Source organism: Barbus barbus (assembly GCF_936440315.1).
Source record: "Barbus barbus genome assembly, chromosome: 19".
NCBI lineage: Eukaryota > Metazoa > Chordata > Actinopteri > Cypriniformes > Cyprinidae > Barbus > Barbus barbus.
Genome location: NC_136747.1, coordinates 17,538,961 through 17,561,320, shown reverse-complemented (window position 1 = coordinate 17,561,320; position 22,360 = coordinate 17,538,961). Strand labels below are relative to the sequence as shown.

Sequence of the window (22,360 nt, the reverse complement as noted above, 5' to 3'; positions counted from 1 at the left end):
TTTTAACATAAACAGTAAAAGGATCTTAAGATGACAGGAACAACTGACATTGGGCTCTCAGTTATACTGATTAAAGTGACTGGGATTGGCCATAAACCGTCAAAGAGATGGCCATGCTGCCAAAAAAAAAAAGGGGGGGGGGGGGTCAGTGGTCCTGGCAATAAATAGGCATTTGAACTTTCTCAAGGGGGTTCCTTTGGAGAAATTGTTTGATTACAATCTTTCAGGCTCTGACACTTCACCTGGGACTCAGGCTAAGAGGCGATGATGAAGTGCCCTTTTCTCCTATTCCTTTTCTCTTTCTTTGTAAATGTATATATTTTTGGCCAGGCTCTATTTTATTTCCTCGTAGACACTGCCATTAATCTCTGCAGTCCTTTGCTTTTAACCCCCCAGAGCTGTTGGGTTGGGAATGGGAATCATTTTATCTGCCATCCTGAAGAAACAAGGGCTTTCTTGTACTAATAGTGTGTCTTGTACTAAGAGTGTGTGTGCTGTCCATCTCATTTTCTACTGGGTTTTCTATTGCCACATCAGTCTAGATTTTGTAAGCCATATTTTGACAGTACAGCATGATACTCTCACTGCAAAATGCTTTTCTTACTTAAATTTCTGTCTTGTTTCTAGCCAAAATATCTAACAATTCTTAAATCAAGAAGGATTTTCTAGACAAGTAAAAATTATTGTCTTGTTTTCAGAAAAAAAAACAAGTAAAAATTAAGTGAGTTTTTGTTTTCTGTTTGAAATAAGAATATTTTGCTTACACAATTGGCAGATTATTTTGCTTGTTCTAAGCAAAATCTCACTTAATTTTAAAATCTTTTTTTTTTTTAAGTCTGAAGAAGTCTCCTATCTTATGATCACCAATGCAGAATTTATTTGATTAAAATGATTGAATTTATTTGATCAAAATGAATGTAAGCAGCAATTACTTCGGTACAGTCTTCGGTATCACGTGGTCCTTCAGAAATTATTTCTATTGCTAATTTCTTGATTTGGTGTAAGAGAAACATCTCTAATTATCACAGTTTAAAAATGGTTGTGCTGCTTATCTTTGCATTTTTGTCCAGAATTCTTTGAAAATTTGACAGCATTTATTTAAAATGGACTTTTGTAATAATGTAAAATTCTTTATTGTAACTTTTGTATCATTTAATTTAAGCTTTACAATTTTGTTTTAAATCCACTAGCCACTTTAAGGACCTCAAAGTAATCTTGGTTTTATTTTATATATTTATATTTTTTAATACAGAAAATGACAAGTAAACTTTTTTTATTATTTATGGTAATCATCAAATGCTGTTTTTGAGTATAACTTATACTTAACTAATACTTTAACTAATTACCTTAAATAATATTGTGCATATACTCTTTTGATGTAGCCCTACATTTCTAAAACTTAATTTCAATTGCAAGGTAATGCTGTTTGTAGGACGGAAAAAGCTTCTGCTCAGCTTGCCCAAATGGGTTTTTTTTTTTTATTTATATTGTTATCTATACCTTTACCATAAAGCTTTGCTAGGAATAAATTCATGTCAAATTTATTTGACATGGAGATTTAAGGAATGCTTTAGTGGCCAGCCTAATTGCATACAGAGATTTACAATTTGGCATGAACCTTCTGAGTGCTGTAAGATGGACTCAACTCAAGCATGCCAAGAGAGGCAGACAGAGGATAATTGAGATGGTTCGCCTGCATTGGATGCTCGAAATGACATTAGAAGGAGAGGAGGCAGGAGAATTGAGCACAGCTGTGGAGAGCATCGGTGAAAGGAGAGAAAACCTCCTGACAATGGCTGAGAATTCAAACAGGAAACAACAAAGAAATAAGCAGAGGTTGCCATTACAATACACAGGAGATAGTGAAAGGAAGTAGTAAACAGTGATAGCTAGGAAGATACTGAGGGATGAAAAATGTAAGAGGGCTAGCAGTTTCTCTGACAACTAGCCACATTTGGGAAGGCTAAACAGGCACACAAGAAAAAAATTGAGACCGAGCGAGAGGAATTTTGGGGAAATATATGATGTAATTTTGTTTAATTTTAAAACTTACCAAGCAGCAAATGTGAGTAGTGTGTTCTGTAAATAAAATCCTATCTATCTATCTATCTATCTGTCTGTCTGTCTGTCTGTCTGTCTGTCTGTCTGTCTGTCTGTCTGTCTGTCTGTCTGTCGGTCTGTCGGTCTGTCGGTCTGTCGGTCTGTCGGTCTGTCTGTCTGTCTGTCTGTCTGTCTGTCTGTCTGTCTGTCTGTCTGTCTGTCTGTCTGTCTGTCTGTCTGTCTGTCTGTCTGTCTGTCTGTCTGTCTGTCTCCTGATTTTATTGGGGGAAAAAACTGGCACTTTTGCTAGTGTAATATCACTTAGCTGTTGTATAGAATACTTTTTATATTGGATTTTATATTATCTATTAGTACTTCAAATGCTGATTACTCAAATACCCTTAAGCACTGGCTTTGTTGAATTGCCTCAGCCGATATCTTTCTTTCTTATAGCTCTTTTTTAGATGAAACAACCTCATCCGGATTTGTCAAACAGATTTCTCAATGGACTTCTTGTTTTTAGATCTTGAATCTTTTTTCACTAAAGCTGTTTATAGTCTGCAGCCATTTGGCAGTGTCAGTAATTGTCAAACGATCACTGCTTCAGGCCAGAGCTTCAGTCATTATCTCGCTAAATGCTTAGCAAGAGGAGCCATGTCAGGTTACCTCACTAACCTTCTTGTGTAGTTCTTCTTACGTATAGCCTAAATTCTTTCAAAGCTACTGAAAAATTTACATGCAAGAGCCTTTGAACACAGTTGTACATCATTAACATTCATGCTGGTGTACACATCAAGGTCTTCTTACAGGGATCGTACCCTGCAATGAAAAATGTCATCGACGGGGTCCATGATCTGACTTGATATTCTTCATTTCCCCTCTCTTAGCCCATGCCTCATGACATTACCTCAGTGCTGGGATATGGGATAGGCACTGAATATTTCATAAAATGCACAGAACATCATGAACAATGCTTTTGGAACGTATTATGAATATAGTTGAACTGGCCTATAAAATATTATTAACCTACCTGGACAGGATTCCTCTCTGAACTTTCAGACATTCACAGCAAGAACACCAAACCAAATTTTATTGATATGTTTATGCAACTTTGCAAAATACTAGCAACACTGAGCAACCAACAGATTTCTGTTTGTGGTTTCTGTGGTTTCCTGGTCTGATGAGGTCAAATGGTGATCTGATGAGGACCTGAAATGGTGTTTAAATGGTGTTTCTTGTGCATCTGAAATGGTCAAATATGGTCTGATCTGTCTTCATCTGAATTTTTGTCAGTCTGTCTGACAGAAAAAAAACAAAACACTTTAAACGTCAAGATTTTAACACTCTTTCAGAAATGTTATTTAAAACTTCTATTTTTGCATTCCAGAGACCCGCTGTCTCTGTTTTCGCCCACCTCGGCATAGTAGCGGCCTTTATGACTCTTTTGGGATACTAATGTTGAATTATGGTCATTTTCATATTTGAAACCGCCATTAGCTATTGCTTTCACATTTAAAAGGTTGTGGTAATTTGATAAATCGTGGTCAGATCAACCCACATTTGCTCAGGGCTAATAAAGACCAAAAAACCACGTTTTCACAATGCAAACAGTGAATCTAAATGAGCATTTATGGCGTTAAGATGAGCAGCATATCAATTTCCATTTCAGCATGGGTCAAATGCAATCTGTGGATGATGATTTCGTTTAATTATAAATGATACTCCATCCTCATAATTAGGAAATAGAAAAATGTTTGCTGTTCCGACGCTCTCAGACCAGCAACAATAATTATTAACCCGAGTTAATTAATTACACCTACACAGAGCACAAAAAGCGACCCTCAATTAGTAAGAGGAGGTAAGCAAGGACATCCTTGCTGAGGCCTGATCAAAAGGCAGCTAGAGTCCTTTTTGATGAAAATCAAAGGAAATGGCACTGTGCTGAAGATGGGCCACTGATGGTGGGACCCATTAGTTTGCAGTCTGTCTCCTTTAGCCCGCACCTGCGAGCACAGCCCTTCCATACTAGAGCAGGCCTGCGATCAATACACAATCGAGCCGCAGCTGATCTTTAGGTTCCTCTGATGACATTAAAGTAGCAAGGTCAGATTTCCATCAAAGTTTATGAAAGCAGTCGCCGAGCTTATTGCTATACAACTGACAGCGGATTGCAGGGACGGGAGGTGGCGTTGGGGGCGAATAATGAACATATTCATAGTCTACAGTCCCCCCTTTCATCTTTTGTTCGGATTCATTTACAAGACCAATCTTACCTTTGGTCTCTGTGATCACAAGGCAGATGATCAAAGTGTGTAAAGCTTTGGTTTAGCCATGATGGATTGAAATAGATGAGAGTGGCGTGCTGTATGATGCATGTTCTCTATAATCCAACCAAGGTCTTGTGAAGGCACAAATGTGTTTTGACATACACCAACAATCAACCGCAATGGGCTTTCATTTCTGGCCGTTATGCCCTCCTATTCGTAACCTTTGACATGCCGCATTGTCAATGGCTTCGCTTATCAAGCCAGCAACATTGACGTTAGATACTTCAGAGAGGTACATTTGCTCTAAATGAGGTCATTTTGAAAGCGTTATGACCCCCAAAGACTGCAGAGATGATCAATTGTCAGGCCGGGCATCTGAGCGTGTATGTGAATTGGCCTTTTTTCAAAACATTAGGTTGTAGTTGGTGATATGAACAATCTTTGTCCAAAATACCAATAGTTTACTAAGGCCTTGATGGTTTTGGTCAGGCTTTAAGTGACCCCTTCATTTATTTTTTTCCCCAGTTTACTGTATCATCCATCTCAATAATAAAGTGTGATTGAAAATATGCCCCATAGACCTCTTTTTTTTTCACATTTGATTTTCTCTTCCACCTTTGTTTGCTTAGTATAGAACTATGCCTGTATTTTTTTTTATCTTGGGACAAATATGGAGAAAATAGTGTCAAAGGGAAATGCAGCCCATCTCAGCCAAGCAGCTGTGTGAATGCCATGCAGGACTGAGAGTCCACGTCCAACTGGAGACAAAGAAATCCATCCTTTCTAGCCATGCAGTCATAATTGTGATAATGAAAAGAGAATATCTCCATTATACCTCTTCCAGAATTGAACGGCGAGGCCAACACACTCATTGCTGCTTGCTGGCATATGGAAATGGGTTTAAGGATCTTATTATTCCCGAGGGATTGTAAGTGGATCGGCGCCTTGCTTCTCTGCCCTGAAAGGAGAATAATTTATGAGCAAGAGAGCATTGAGGAGAGGTCGCAACACATTGTAATAAAGTCGCCCCTTCGGCACCAGTCTTGGGCTGTATTGAAACCAAATTGGGATGCTAATGTGTTGGGCAGCGGAAGGGCCTCGTAGGTCATATGCCTCTGGAAAACTTTAAGTTGCTTTCTGCTCGTCTTAAGCTGCCGGATGATAGACTCTTCCTCCGGAGGGATGAGATGTTTGTTTTTTCTCACATGGCGTCGTCATGTTGAAGTTGAGTCTTCTTGGACCTTGTCGCACAAAGGGCTGGGGGATATCGTCAGGCTCTCTACTGAACCTCCATGTGCTGTTGGGAGAAGACAGCTGTTTGTGAAAATTGCCGTCTCAATTTTAGCATGCATGAGTAGTTCTTTAGAGGACACTTGGGTAATTATAAAAAATTATAAAATCTGTGATTTTTTTTTTTTTGTAAAAAATATGATGTAGATGAAAAGGCAGAGGGGGCCTCTGCCACTGTCATCTACATGACATGATTTATTATGACTGTGATCTCTAAGAACAGTTATCTTGTCTTGTTATCGTGTATATTTCGATGAATTTGTAATTTTGCTTGTCATTTTTGTACCGCTTTTTTCTTTAAAAAATGATAAATACTAAAAAGAAGCAGGAGCAGCAAAAATTGAGGCAGAAGCGAGGCACTTAGAATAGAACTAATTGCTAAATTTTGAGGTTTTAAAAAGTAGGAAATTTGAAGGTTGTAATTGTATAAAAGCACATTAATTCTGCTGATTTTTGTGTTATTTGAGCTGACAGTTATTTAATCTTTTCTATGGATGCTTTAGGCTTTACCTTGTCATGCCAATGAAGCTGTAAAAGTAGTAGATATAATTTCACTCAAAAATTCATTTTTTCATATTAAAATGTTGAAAGGTTCACCCAAAAATGAAAATGAACCTTCTCATAACATTTTATTTTGTGGAACTCAAAAAGATACTGCAACATGTCTCATTGTTATTTTTTTACACCCGATGTAAGTCTATGGTGTCATTTGGACCCCAGCATTCTTCAAAATATCATCATCTTTTGTTCCACAGAAGACAGAAGTTCTTAAGGTTTGGAATTCCATGAGAGTGAGTAAATTGACAGAATTTTTGAGTGAGTTTTCCTTGTAAACCACAAATGCCTTGTTGAAACTACTAGTGAGTATTTGAGCATTTACGGAACACCACCTTTCGCTTTTGTTGGTAAGTGGTAGCAACTTATATTGTACCTGAAACATTCCTTTAAAATAGCCACTAACCTAGCTTAATATGCAGAGACAGCACAAAAACGGTAAGCACTCCAGCACTAACAAAACATTGTTCTGTTTTGAGAACCCTAACCAGACACAGCAACGGTGGTTTAACCAATGACATGCGTTTGGGGCGGAGTATCAGTATTTCTGACCAATAGCAGCTTGAAGGGGTGTGTTCAGGAAACCTCTTTCAAACAGTTATTATTTTGCAGTTCCTTTTAGTGACTCTATTGGAAATGACACTTGCCTAACTAAACAAGAACAACAAACAACTTTAGAAGCAAGTGAACTAGTAGTTGCAGCCTATATTTAACCATCTTAAAATACCAATACTACTTTATATCCACTAAGTTATGGCCAGTTGATTTATAAACATTGCGCTGAAAGAGAATTAGCCACTTCCTGCTAGCGTTTTGCTGTCCACCCACCTAGATACTGGAGATTTTTGCTTTCCCTTTGGGACTCAAAAAAAAAAAAAAAACACACGAAAGTACATCCTGCTTTTTTACAAATGCAATCGATAGACCACATATTAGCTGGTACAAAAGATGGAACATTGAGGGCAGGAAATGCCCTGTCACCCGAGTGTCCAAGCGCTACATGTCTAGGCAGCGGGACGGTGATGAATGGCCAGTCCAAACGGAGGTCTGCTGATAAGAAAGCCAGCCATTTCTACAGTTTAAAACCCATTCCCCAACCTAAAGTTGAGTCTTGAAGCTTAGATATGTGTTGTGAAGTGAATCTTCAAACCAAATGATACTGGCATAGCCTCAGTTTGTTGTAAAACCTAGGAACCTTTTCAAGCCAAGTGTGTGATTCACTGTCTTCAACATTTCAGGGTTTTAGTTCTGTGAATTGCCCTCCCCCCCCTTACTGTTACTGAAAAAATTATAAAAAGCTGTTCTCTAAAGAACTTCTGCTTTCAAAGTCGCTAAGATTTTCTGTGTTTAAGCAGTTCAAGCAAACTTGCTAGAAAAAATAAACGCCTGAGGGACTGTGCGCATGAATACTGCTGCCACAAATAAATCCTTGCAATGTATAGCTTTGGCGGGATTTCTCGAAATTTGCAAGCCCTTTTTAATTTTACACGACTACGCACTTGCTGTTAGAGATGCCCCAAAATATGTTATTGCTAACATTTTCTTATTTCATCTTTGGGAAGTTTCTTAATAAAACAGAAGAGAAGGAACTGATACCGGCGCTGCAGTGTCTTTGTGAGATCACTAGAAAAGATGAAAGAATACTGTTCCTGGCACTCTCTCATTATAGCCCTTTTGAGTGCTTCTTAGCCATTCAGAATGGGAGAACTTGTCATTCTTTCTATGAATATGGATTTGTACAGATTGTTTGAATGATACATTGTTGAATATGTGAGTTCAAGTTCATTTGTATAGTGCTTTTTACGATACAAATCGTTGCAAAGCAGCTCTACAGGAAATTAAGTTTCCACAATATATTTATATATTGCAGAACCTTAATATATTTAATTTATGGCAAAATTTGGTAATTCTGTATGTTGTCTGAGCGTTGGCATCCTCTGAGATCCTCTGAGGGGTTGGCATTATCTTTTCTCAGGTGTTCGGTCATCTCAGATCATTTAAGGGTTGGATCCAGACTGAAGCTTCTGTAATTCCTAGTTACCATGGGATGTTATCCCGTGACAGAAACAGAGAAACAAATAGAGACTTAATTAGCGTAGCTGCTGTTCCATCTAAGCAAAAATGATTTGTTCAACCCAAGCTAAAGAATAATAATGTACATTTGATCAGATATAACTGCAGTACAAGATTATAAGATGCATTATGTGAATGCTTGGCTAAAGAGATGTGTCTTTAATCTAGATTTAAACAGAGAGAGTGTGTCTAAACCCCGTACGTTATCAGGAAGGCTATTCCAGAGTTTGGGAGACAAATGTGAAAAAGCTCTACCTCCTTTAGTGGACTTTGCTATCCTAGGTACTACCAAAAGTCCAGAATGTCACGGCACACTTCGAGAGCGCCGTGGAAAAGACGAAGTCTGGGTCCAACTACAACAAATACCATAAATACAAATAATTACAATTAATTAAACCAGACAGAATAGCAGGAGTGTGGTGCATAAATAGTCCATGCCATGGGGAACAGCTGGGAGTGTAATATGTTACCAGGTGTGTGTAGTCTGACAGGTGTGTGGCGTTAGGGAAATGGAGTCCGGGAGGAAGGGAGATGGTGACCTCTGGTGGAGAAAGGAAGAACTGCAGGGCCCGGACTCATGACACAGAGTTTTGCGACCTTAGGGAGCGGGTTGGATTGTAAGCGTGGTAGAAGACGAGTTAGGTACGCAGGAGCTAAACCATTTAGGGCCTTATAGGCAAGTAATGATATTTTGTAAATGATACGGAACTTAATAGGTAGCCAGTGCAGAGACTGTAAAATTGGGGTAATATGATCATATTTTCTTGACCTGGTCAGAACTCTAGCCGCTGCATTTTGGACTAACTGTAGCTTGTTTAATGAAGATGCAGGACAACCACCTACCAGTGCATTACAGTAGTCCAGTCTAGAGGTCATGAATGCGTGAACTGGATGCTGCACACTGGTGGTGGTTGAGGAGAGACCCCCACATGATTGTAAAGCGCTTTGGGTGTACGGCAATACACAATAAAAATGCGCTATATAAATGCATCATTCATTCATTCATTCATTCATTCATGAACTAGCTTTTCTGCATCAGAAACAGGTAGCATGTTTCGAAGCTTGGCAATGTTTCTAAGATGGAAGAATGCTGTTTTTGTAACATGGGAAATATGTTCAAAGGACAAGTTGCTGTCTAATATAACACCCAGATTTTTGACTTTAGAGGATGTGACAGTGCATCCATCTAGTTGCAAATTGTAATCCAAGAGATTCTGTGTACTGTTTTTTGGTCCAATAAGTAATATCTCTGTCTTATCTGAATTTAATAGGAGGAAATTATTGGTCATCCAAACTTTTCAATTTTTTACACAATCTATTATCTTAGATAGTTGAGAAGTTTCATCTGGTCTTGTTGAGATATATAGTTGAGTATCATCAGCATAACAATGAAAACTAATCCCGTATTTTCTAATAATATTACCAAGGGGCAACATGTATATTGAAAATAGCAGAGGACCTAGGACCTCTTAATACCTAGGCTTAATAACCGCCAGCTTGAATGGTTTTGGGACGTGACCTAAAGATAACGATGAGTTAATAATATTGAGAAGTGGTTCTTCTGCTACAGGTAACAACTCTTTCAGTAGTTTAGTGGGTACAGGATCTAATAAACAGGTTGTTGGTTTAGATGCACTGATAAGTTAATTTAGCTCTTCCTGTCCTATAGTTGTAAAGCACTGCAGTTTTTCTTTGGGTGCGATGAATGAAGTTGAAATATTAGACGCAGTAGAATCTACATTTGATATTGTATTTCTGATGTTATCTATTTTATCAGTAAAGAAATTCATAAAGTCATTACTATTAAACTGTGAGGGAATAATAAGATCGGGTGTTGTGTGTTTATTTGTTAATCTAGCCACTGTGCTAAATAAGAACCTTGGATTGTTTTGGTTATTATCTATGAGTTTGCGGATATGCTCTGCCCTGGCAGCTTTTAGAGCCTGTCTATAGCTGGACATACTGTTTTTCCACGCAATTCTAAAAACTTCTAAATTAGTTTTTCTCCATTTGCGCTCAAGATTACGAGTTCTTGAGAGAATGGGTATAACTGTTGTACCATGGCGCAGTACGGTTTTCTCTAACCTTTTTCAGTTTGAGGGGGGCAACAGCTTCTAATGTATAAGAGAAGATAGTGCCCATGTTGCTAGTCATTTCGTCTAGTTCATGTGTATTTATGGGTACACAGAGCAGTTGAGATAAATCAGGCAGGTTATTTGTGAATCTGTCTTTGGTGGCTGGAACAGTAGTTCTGCCCGGACGATAACGCGAAGCCATATAACTAATATCAGTAATAGTAGCTTGGTGGAGTAGACTCATTTAGACCAAAATATTCATTTGGTTAAAGCCAGGTTTCAGTCAGGCAGAGTACATCAAAATTATTATCTGTGATCATTTCATTTACAATAACTGCTTTGGGTGCGAGTGATCTAATGTTTAGGAGCCCAATTTTTAAAAATTGTTTTTGTTCATTTGTTTAGCGTTTTTCTGGTTTAATCACGATTTTTTTCTAAATCCTGCATTAAATTTATATTTTGACCTCACTATTCGGGGAACAGACACAATCGAAGCAGCCGTAGAAGATGTTCTACGGTTCTACGGATCTGCTCTCACCTCCGCGGAGGATTTGTTTCCGAAGGCACAGATGGTCCTCAGTCCCTGCCACATCCGTCGAGAGTCATTGAGCTGGAAATGAGACTCAATTCTCTCTCTGTATCTGTGTTTGGCGGCTCTTACTGCGCGTCAGAGAGCATAGCACGATGCTTTGTACTCGCTCATATTCCCGGTCAGAAGAGCCTCATTGTAAGCGGCAGGGCGTGTGTTAACCGCAGCACGGATTGTCCTGTCCACCCACGGTTTCTGACTGGAGAATGTCCTTATCGTTATTGTTTCTGTAGCTTGCTCGGTTAGCGTGTTTACAAAGCTTAATGCTACATCCGTGAACTCGCTGACGTCAGAAGAACTCGCCCGGAACATGTCCCAGTCGACGTCATCAAGAGCCGACTGTAGTGAAGTGAAGTGACATTCAGCCAAGTATGGTGACCCATACTCGGAATTCGTGCTCTGCATTTAACCCATCCAACGTGCACACACACAGCATTGAACACACACACACCGTGAACATACACCCGGAGCAGTGGGCAGCCATTTTATGCTGCAGCGCCCGGGGAGCAGTTGGGGGTTCGGTGCCTTGCTCAAGGGCACCTCGGTCGTGGTATTGAGGGTGGAGAGAGCGCTGGACATTCACTCCCCCCACCTACAATCCCTGCTGGCCCGAGACTCGAACCCGCAACCTTTGGATTACAAGTCCGACTCTCTAACCATTAGGCCACGACTTCCCATAGCTACTGAGTGGGAGGACTAGCGCGTCACTACTCTCTGCACCGAAGAATCCTGAACGAGCCTTTGTTTATATTCTGGTGTGAGGAAAATGGCAGCATGGTCCGATTTGCCAAAAAAGTCCGTGGGTATCTGTGCAGAAACATCTAGAACAGGAGCACCAGGGAAACAGTGAGTGTGCACTTTACCTTCAGCTAACGTAGCACGGATGTGCTGGACGATGGAGTCTCCGACGATCACAGCATCGCATTCCGTCTCGCGGAGGGGAGCAAAGCGGTTCCGGGTGGAGATCTCGAAGACCGGAGGCGGAGATGTCATCGCCCAGGGCCTGGCTCGCGTCTTCCGCTGCTGGTGCACCCAGGGTCTGTGGCATCCCAGCGCCGGAATGAAGGACATCTGGGAAGATCACGTCCTGGGTGCACAGGGCCTGTGCAGAGAAACACACGGAGTAGAGGTGGTGGGAGTGTTAGCAACGTGCTGTATACTTACCCCGGACTTGTGAGCATCAGCCCGGGATGTTTCCAGTGCGGCTCTCCGCTCTCTCAGCTGGGCCTGATTCTCCATCAGGTCGTGGATCTGCTTCTCCACGGCCTCCAGCTCCACCGAATGCAGCTCGAATGTGTCCTCACCTGCACTCAAAGGTAGACACGAATCCTCCATTTAAGCAAGTAACAGTGAAACAATGGTAATGTGTGTGAATAGAGTATTAGTGATGTGAGTAAGCAAAATTAATATGTGACCTGGTTTTATCCGAATCAGTTGGAGAGCTCCACAGGAAAACAAGACGGCTCTGTGTTGTTTCCTTAGAGGCGATTTCTAAGTGAACCTGACACTGAATCTGACGATGGCGGCTGCGGTTTGAAGGGCAGTGGCGATCTTTTACAGAAACTCTTTAAGAGGGCTGAAGAGAGGATCGTGATGGGCCAGTGAAGGGCATTAACAAGCTTAGATGTTATCCCCATGTCACTCTGTAGCTCATACTGCTCCTGAGAGGAGATCTCAGACCCCTGGAGAAGGCCAGACTCTCCCTGGAGTGTGTCTGTGTCACACTGACTTATCAGCGAGATTACTGGAAAATTTGTAACCTTTGCTAAATCATACTGGAATTCAGTCGGATGGCTTAGGCTTTATGCAAATATGAGGCAGGGGAGACAGTTTGCACTACTTTTTTATAAAGAAGCATTTTTTATATGGACAAAATAAGTAATAACTGTAATACGTTTGTGCCACTGGGGATGGTGCAGTTGTGTCCTGGTCAGAGGTATTTTGTTGTGTGGTGGCTGTGGCCATCGTATGTTCCTGTTCGCTGCTTGAGGTGCAGCCATTTTTCCCTGTCATGGCTATTGGTTTCATCACTCCAGCAGGCAGTACTTGTTTGGACCTTTTATTTTTCCACTCATGCTCATTCTGTTTGGACGGGTGAATCGCAGATCCATACCATTACTCTGGACTCAGGCTCCTTCAGTCTTATGTTGTCTTTAATATGTGGGTTGTTTAATTTATATTTTGTTTAGATGTTAAAGTACACTCTAAAAAAAAATGGTGCTAAACAGCACCAACAGTGGTTCTTTGGCTCGTAAAGAACCTTTAAAGGGGCTTAACAGGTTTTTTGTACGGCAGTGGTGCTATAGCACCTTAATCACCCCAAAGAACCACTGAAGAACCATACAGGAGCTTAACAGGTTCTGTATATGGTAGTGGTGCTATATAGCCCCTCAGTCATGTCAAAGAACCGCTGAAGCACCAAATGTGGTTCCCCTATGATTACGAGCCTAAGAACCACTTTTAGTGCTATATAGCGCCATTTTTTTAAGTATATTATTGGCATGTTTTGTAAAGCTCAGTCATTATATAAATAATAATAATAATAAGAAAAATAATTATTATTGTTATTTTATTAATTACAATAGTGTTGGTTATTATACAATTTGTGTAGAATTTATTATTAGAAGTAGTACACTAACAAAAATAGCATATTTTTACTATGCGATTTATATGCGATCTGTTCATAAATAATACATTTATGTTCATTTCAAATGTATATGAAATTAACATTAACCAAGATGAGTAAATGCTGTAAAAATATTTTTCATTGTAAGTTCATGAATTGTAATACAGTACATTAACTAATTTAACTTTGTAAGACTCTATGTGAACTTTTTTTTTTTTCTCTCTCAATATGGCATCCTGGAATGCTTATTAAAAATATTCTCTACAGGTTTCTCATCTCTGATGATGACCAATACAGAGACCCTCACTTAAAATGACAAAGCATGGCATGGACAGTTGGCTGGTTTTTGTTGTCTTTTCCGCTGATGTACCGGATCTCTCATTTTCGTTTCATTGATATTCCCGTCGGCCTCAATGACAAACACAAGTGATCCATCACCACTCTAAATGCCAAATTGACAGCCCTCAAGGGCTTTGAATGCCTGTTCTGCTGACACAAGATTATCACATTTATCCTTTTTTATTTAATCCTTCCAATGTGACGCTTTTTCACATCCAACATGGTGTTGGCAGTTGGATGCTTGTTCTCGACACTTTCATTTCCTAAATGCGAATCGGGCGTCAGCAGGTTAAAATCAACACAATTAACATGCTGAGAGATGTTCTCATATTTTTTGCTTCTTATTGTGCAATTTACACTCCAACAATCACCCTTAAGATCTTTAAATTATCCAGCCATAACGTACTCAAGGGCCACTGTTTTGACAAGGGAGAGGCATGTTCGGTTGATGTCCGTCATTTAATTCAACCCCTTTCACTCGCTCTGGAATAGAGGTAATTGGGGATATTAAATAAGGGGATTTGCCAAGTGAATAAGTAAGGACATGGATATGACTTTGTTCTGCTGCATGTCTTTTTCCAGGAGTCCAGTGCATCGAAACCATAATGTTGCTCATTATTAGAGAAAACTAGAGGTCTAATGTGTTCCTTTAAAGATGTATTGGCGTTTTATGTTATTTATGTCGGTCATTAAGAAACCCTAGCCCCACTATGGATTATATTTTACACGTTCGAAACTCCAGAGATGATTACGAGCAAGACTTTTAGCTAGAAATCCATAATTTGCTGAGCATTTGTGATTATTAATAAATAATTACAAAAGTACTAAACAAAACCAAAGCCTCTGGGAAAACAGCTAAGTGGCATATTACGGCGTAACTTATTGTACAATGCAACGGTCTTTTGTAAAAGATTATTATGAGTATTTGTTCAAGTAAACAGGATTAGAAAGTGGTTGTTGTGACTAAAGGATGGCATCTTAACATAGTTCTTGGGCAAATGTTTCTTTATGCCTTTGTATTTTTATGTGGTATTTGCATCAGAGCCTTTTTCGTAAGTCATTTTGTTTTCCTTTGTGTGGTTAATGTTCTTGCTGTATTGTTTGACGTAATGAAGTAATTAATCTTGCTCGATAGATCCTCTGTTTGTTACTTTTCTTGGCCAAATCAATAATAATTCATAAAATCAGCAGGCAAAAAATGCCATTATATATTTTACGCTGTGGTCAGTTTTACTGGTTTTCTTTTGCAATGCTTGTTGGGTCTAAAGACACAATAAGAAGTCTAAGTTTAAGGTCTATAAAAAACATGAAAACTTAAATAGGCCTCTATTGTTAAAGTTGTCTGTCTAAACCTTCTAAAAGTCAGCAGTGAATTCATGTCCTCCCACTACCAAGATGTCTGACGCCAAGCCTTGTGTAACAGCGCAATCAATGTACCTCTTTCTTTATTTCACAAACTAGTCCCTGGGCCACATTAATTTCAGAGTGCTACCGCTCTGCCCTTGGTTTGGATCCAACCAGTACATAAAGCATGAATTGGTGATTAAACAACAAATAATTCAGATAAAATGTTGCGCTTTTGCTCCCGTAGCCCTTGGCTTGTCAGTGTGGCATGGTAATAGTACCAAGAATAATTTTGTTTACTATGAATTACAAGGAAAATCTTGTTTACATTCTTGAATGTATGGTGAATAACTGGTCTAACTCAACACTGAGAAATGGATTGCCAAAATACATTTATGATAAAATAAAATAAAATAAAATATTTGCACTACTGTTCAAATGTTTGGGGTATTGAACAGTAGTGCAAAAAAGTTTATTTATTTTTTTTTAAAGAAATTAATACATTTATTCTGCAAAGTTGCATTAAATTAATCAAAAATAGACAGTCAAAGACATTATAATGGATTTCTATTTCAATGAAAAGATTTCTATTTCAAATATATGCTTTTCTTTATATATATATATATATACACACACACACACACACATATATATATATATATATATATATATATATATATATATATATATATATATATATATATATATATATATATATATATATATATATATATATATATATATATATATATATATATATATATATATATATATATATATACAATTTTACTATTACAATATTACTGTGTTTACTGTATATTACTGTAAATAACTGCAGCTTTGGTGGGTATAATAGACTTCCTTTAAAATGTTTGGATGGTAGTATATAAATAACATGCTAAAAGTGATATTTTCCTTTTTAGAATTGCAGAGCAGTTCTTGTGGGAACCCTGGCGTCCCACCTAAAGGCATCCTGTACGGGACGCGCTTCAATGTAGGTGACAAGATCCGCTACAGCTGTGTAACCGGCTATGTGCTGGACGGCCATCCTCAGCTCACCTGTGTGACCAATGCAGGCAATGCTGCCGTATGGGACTTCCCAGTGCCCATCTGCAGAGGTAAGCAAGCAGCCAAATATCTCTACATGTGAAATGCATGACCGATGCACTGCAAGCGTGTGCGTGTTTGTGAGTTTCACTGCATGAGTTGTTGATGTTTTTCTGTGTTCTTTTGTCCTTGAGGATGCTTGTGCGTATATGCGTGCATGTATGGGTGAATATATCAGCAAGTGGCTATAGTGGGATATAAGTACTAAGTTATATTGATTAGAAATGGTGCAACAGATCGAGCCTTTCATTTTGAGGCCTCTTGAACATTAGAACCACATCACATCTTTGCTCTTGTCAGCTCTTACATTTCCATGTTTATTTTCTGTTCTTCTATTTCAATCTTCCATTCTTTCATTTAAAGCCCCATAAGGGTCCTTTTGCATTTATTTGACTCTTTCAATCAGTTTTTGAATCCCTTTCATAATTCAGCTCACTTTACTTGCCCCACACTGTTGTTTTTCCCCTGAAAAGATGAGTCAGGACTCTGTGTTTGTTGCGAAGGTATCAAGATTTATTGTCCTATGTTCAGACCAATTATAATGTGCATTAGCCATGACCATTCTCAAATAAGAATCTCTCCATAGACAGCCTGCGCCGGTTTCTGCTCCAGCGTGTTTAATAGAAAGAGGGAAATGACAGCGTCTGGATCATGCTTGCTTTGGTTGGACACAAATTGCAAAGCCAACTGTGCTTGAATAGAAAATAGCCTGAGGTACTAAAATATGGAGCCTCAACCTGGCCCAGAATGCAGTGGTGTATGGAGGAGCAGACCCCTGTGTTTGCTGCACTTGTCATTTGGCACTTTCTTGAGGGAACAACTTTAAGCTTTTATGTCTTATATGTGTGGATGTGTTTTGATTATTGAATATTTTGTCGATTAATTATGGAATTGCATACAGTACTGTCACATAGATGTGATTTTCATTCCACATGAAGTACATGTGGTTTTGTGTCTCTATTAGTGCATTTAGTAATTGGATATTCATAAAAACATCACAGAACGCACTACTCATAAGTTACCTTGACAAAAAGTGAATCTTTGTGTTAGATGCTATCTGCCCTTTTCCCCTTTTATGAGCAAAGTAGATGGGAAATTTTTACATAAAAGCATCTCTGAAATTATTTTTGCCCGGCAATTTACAGTTACCATTAATTTTAGATTAAGGGGGGAAAAATCCATTTTAAACCTTAAGTCAGAGGACCTTTAGAAATACTGCTTCTGCAAATGTCAATGTTATGCTAAAATTCTGTAATGTATGCATCTCTGAATGCAGAAGTGGAGATATAAAAAGCTCTCAAGAATATTTGTGACCCATTTGCACTTTTCATTTCTCTTCTAATTGCATACTCTGGGTTATTTATTTATTTTTATTATTTATTTATTTATTTATTATTTACTTTTTGTGAACCCAAGTATTATTATTATTATTTTAATAATAATTTAATAATAATTAAACACCCCAGTTTACATATATATATGTAAACTGGGGTGGTGATGGCGCAGTGGATAAGACACATGCCTTTGGTGTGAGAGACCCGGGTTCGAATCCACTGTGAGACACCAATGTGTCCCTGAGCAAGACACTTAACCCCTAGTTGCTCCAGAGGCGTGCGACCTCTGACATATATAGCAATTGTAAGTCGCTTTGGATAAAAGCGTCAGCTAAATGAATAAATGTAAATGTAAATTTTATCTAAAGAATATTATATTTAAATATATATATATTCACTATGAATTATTGTAATGTCTTCATATTTTTCTGAATAAATATATTTATAAACAATTCAGAAAGCTATAATACATACTGCATACTTCAGCATTTTGGTATTTTGGAATTGACTGAAACAAATAGAGGTTTCTGTCAGCTGTTTCTAACTTCAGTTTCAAGATTTTTTCTCAAAATTGCTTGGTTGTGCATATCTCCATTCTTGAATGCCTTTGGCACAGTTGGTCAGTCTGCAGTATCAAGGTGTGAAATAGGCATGACAGCACTGCTGCACAGGTAGTCGAGCCTAAACGACGGTCACAGCGATTTGTAATTTAGCTATTGTGAAAACTCTTAGCCCTGACATTACCAACCAATACGGTCAACACCCAATCCCATGCTGCACAACGTCATGGGACTTGTTTATCTTAAAAATAATCTCATTAGACAGTGTGAGACCCTCAGAGAATTGTCTTTTCTTTTCTTTTTTTTTAATTTTCCTGAGCATTTTCTGTTTTTGAAACTGAGCAGCTGCCTCAATAAAAACAAAGCCCTTAACGCAGTCAGCAAAATCAATGCTGCATTTTTAGACCGACAAGCAAACCATTTTGTGTCTGGAAATCATCCAGACGAGCTCTCGGCATGTTTTATAAACATATTGAGTTGGCTAATTTGGTCCAGTAAATTTTGGCTTCTAATAAATGTTTGTGGATGGGCTCAGTCCTCTGCAGAGGTCAAGGATAACAAACTGGTAAACCCAAGTGAAATGGGCCATCTTGTCACGGCTGAGGGAATGTAGCTCTGTTAATCAGACAGCTATAAAATGGCATCATTTAGGTCAGAGACTGAATTTCAGATTCACTTCAAGCTTTGAATTAGCCCAATGAAGTTAACTCTTATCATCTCATGCCTTCGCTGTAAACAAGTCCCAAAACCTCGGCTGGAAACCGGTGCCTTTAAAGGTCAAGCATGTAGCGAGATGAAAAAAAACAACAAATAACGTCACTCTCTAATGCGAGTCAGTTAATTAACCAAACCGATCATTGCGTGTAAGTGTTTATGGCTTCCAATGATCTTTACCATTCTCCACTAGTGCTTATGCTCCTAAACCAATCCTACTTAGCAAGGCCAAGTGTGGAATAGCTAAAATTATCCTTTGTCGGATGGAATTCCTCAAGGAGCATTAAAACGCTGACAATTCGACGCTGAGGCTATGAGCCTTAATGACTGGCTTTTGATGTGCTAGACTTTAATTTTGACAGGGTCTTTTTTTATTAAAGAGTTCAAACTTGCTGTGGGCTGCAGCAATCGTGTTTCTCCTTTCCCCTTCCTGTCTGGCTTTGACAACCATGGGGACCACCTGCTTAACGACGTAAATCCCTGATCAATCCCACACCACTTTGAGCAGCCCTGCCGAAATTGGAGCTGACACCCACACCCTTCTTAAATGCAATGCTCTTGCCAGGGATTGCTTATGCGCTGACTTGATTGGTTTAGAGAATCTGTCTCTAACTGCACAATTTAAGCTCATGAAGACATGTCTGACCAAAAAAGAAAAAATTACAAGCCTGTTTTTCATCAACATTGGTGATTCTGCAATCTGAGAAAGCCTATAGAAACTTTATTTTAGTATTATTTGTTATGTTATTCATATTAAAGTTTTTACAATTATTAGTGTTCATTTTAATTTGTTATTTTTTTAGCTTTTTTAATTTTATTAATTTTTTACTCATTTTAGTACTTCAATTTGCAAAGGCAACATTTCTAATTTTCAGTTAGTTTAAGTTTTTCATCTAATATTTGTTTTATTTTATTTCAGCTTTATTTCAATTGACAAAAAATATTTTAATCATAATAGTTTTAGTGAATGGTAACAACACTGCTGTGGAGAACCTTATAAGAGTCTGTGATGCATGGTTATGGAGCATTCTCAAGTTTTCTTGACAGATAATAAAAGGCTGTTGCTGGGTAAAAGGGATTTGGCTCCTGGACTCATGGGGTGATGGAAGTTTATTTAATCTGTTGCAGTTTTTTGCCGAGTGGGTGCTGCTGTTTCCACATTTTCTAGCCTCTTGACACTTTCATATGCTAATGCTATTTCAGTGTCTTTCCCTTATATGCTGCCACAGTCATCTTTAGCGCAAATGTTCTGATTAATGCAGTGTAATGTGCAGAGTATTAAAGTTTTCTTTCATTAATAAGTTTGTTTATAGATTGAATATACAGTAAATATTATATAAATATTTATTTTGTTTTATTTGTATTGTTAAACTTGTCCTAGAAATGAGATTTTAGGCTTGAGAAAATCAGTTATTGCGATTTCATAAACTGAATTTGTGAGCCTAGTTATAAAATCACAAGTTTGACGGATTGTTATATGCTTCTGTGCTGTGATAATAGAAATAAGAGTTCAAAATAATAACATTTCCTGTTTTCATGAGAGTCTTTTAAGGCCTAAGAAAAAACAGGTCACACACTGTAAGGCAGTGTATTATAGAAGTAGTGCTGCTTTAGTAATCTCTTTCTCTCTCAAGTCTTTGTGTTTAGTCTTGGTGAATAAGCAGCACAAATATAGTTTGATAATTACACTGATTATTGTCTACTTCACCTATACAGATGATCAACCTAAGATATTCTGACTGGAACTCTTTGATGCACTCTCGTTTTAAATCATATTGTAGTCACATAACTACCCATTTCTATTTTCAGACAATTCTCCTCTAGTATAACTTAAGGGTTCCTCCGGAGATTGTGTAAAATTATTGTATATTTAGGGAAGAAGATATTAACACAATATCTATATTTTCAGATATTGCAACAGTGCTGCATCATATAACAAATTTTCTGATTTTCTTAAACAATTTATTCTCAAACAAATTAATAGATTTATTTTAAAAAATGCTCTCGCTCTCCCTTTCTATCTCTCTCTCTCTCTCTCTATATATATATATAGATAGATAGATAGATAGATAGATAGAATTCATTCAACATTGACTTAATTTAATCAACTCATAACAATGAATTGTTTAGAATTGGTTATTAATGTTAACATAACCAGCAGTTATACAGTATGTGTAGAACGTATGTTTAGTCCAATTTGTTAACGAACAGTTGGCTCATGTGATTTTGTTAGGTAAAAGTAGCAGTCTAGTTCATTTTAGGTGGGTAATTGTTTTTCGGTAAATGTTAACCCCTAGGATTTTCATTTCAATGCCACCTGAAAATTTTGAGAACCTCATATAAAGACAAATTCTCTAATTCATGTAAGGTACCACACTGCAGATGCTAGCCTATTTGTATTCCATTAGCTTAAACTATGCAGCCATAATGATATTGATTTATGCTGTGGTTTGAAAGATCTCACCACAGCCTGTAGGACAGTATGTAATTCTCTTGAATTCAATTCCTATGTGCAACTGTCATTCAAGTGATGGACGAACGCCATTTATTACATGAGTACAGAGGTGGAGTGCAGCAATGACCGTATTGGATGGTCTGAGATGGGAGCCATGCCAGAAGAGGAGGTGAATATCTGCATCAAAGGAGACTGCTGCAGTGAGCTCACTCAGGGTTCAAAAGTACAGCTGATACCTAGAGATTTTAAACTTGCGTGGTTTGAAGTTGAACTCTAGTGCAGAATCAGCCATTGCCCAGAAGTTGTTACCAACTTTTTCAGGTTTCTCAGCATCCCTCTTAGAAAGACACAACGAGAGATGTTTTGAGACAGCTCAGCAACATGTATTTGTGGAGTGTGTCATCTCTACACCAATAGCAGCACCAAACAAAGCTGCAATTGGCCGTATTCGAAGAGCACAAGCATTTCTGTGAAAATTATTCAGAAATCGGCTCTTAAATTACTCCATTGAATTGAAGCAGTCAATTTTGTAAGAATCACTTCACTTATACACAGGAATTCTGCTTCGCCTCCTGTCTGCTATTTGTTTGGTCAAACATGTCGTCCTGCCACCAATTTCAAACCATCATTTGAGCCATAAACTGACAAGTTGCTGACAAGCAAAGTTTTGAAAGTTTTACCAAGCCACAGTGTTTATGTACTTCTGGGAAGCCAGTCTACGATAACTTGGCTTACTATTTGCTAGCGGCGTCATCCACCTGTTTTTTTGAGGGGGCACGAGTGGCTGTCCTGGCTCACTTGGTGCCCTAGGTAAAATAAGATATGACCAAAGACAAAACTAAACTTTTTTACAAGTTTGTAGTTCTGAAAATATGGAAGATGTGTTTGTTGTGAACATGTGTTCATTGTACAAGGAGACGCACATACTGAGCTGTATAATATATTTATGTAATGGTCATGTGAGATAGATAGATAGATAGATAGATAGATAG

At 38.2% G+C, this 22,360-nt stretch overlaps 1 protein-coding gene across 1 annotated transcript in view; it reads left to right on the top strand.

Annotated features, from left to right (window-relative positions):
• LOC306885654 (CUB and sushi domain-containing protein 3-like) overlaps nt 1–22,360 on the top strand; it is a 405,244-nt gene that overhangs the window by 119,113 nt on the left and 263,771 nt on the right. The window contains exon 4 of the mRNA XM_079442324.1: nt 16,122–16,316. Coding sequence (XP_079298450.1) covers nt 16,122–16,316 — 195 coding nt within the window. The remainder of the gene's footprint in view (nt 1–16,121; nt 16,317–22,360) is intronic.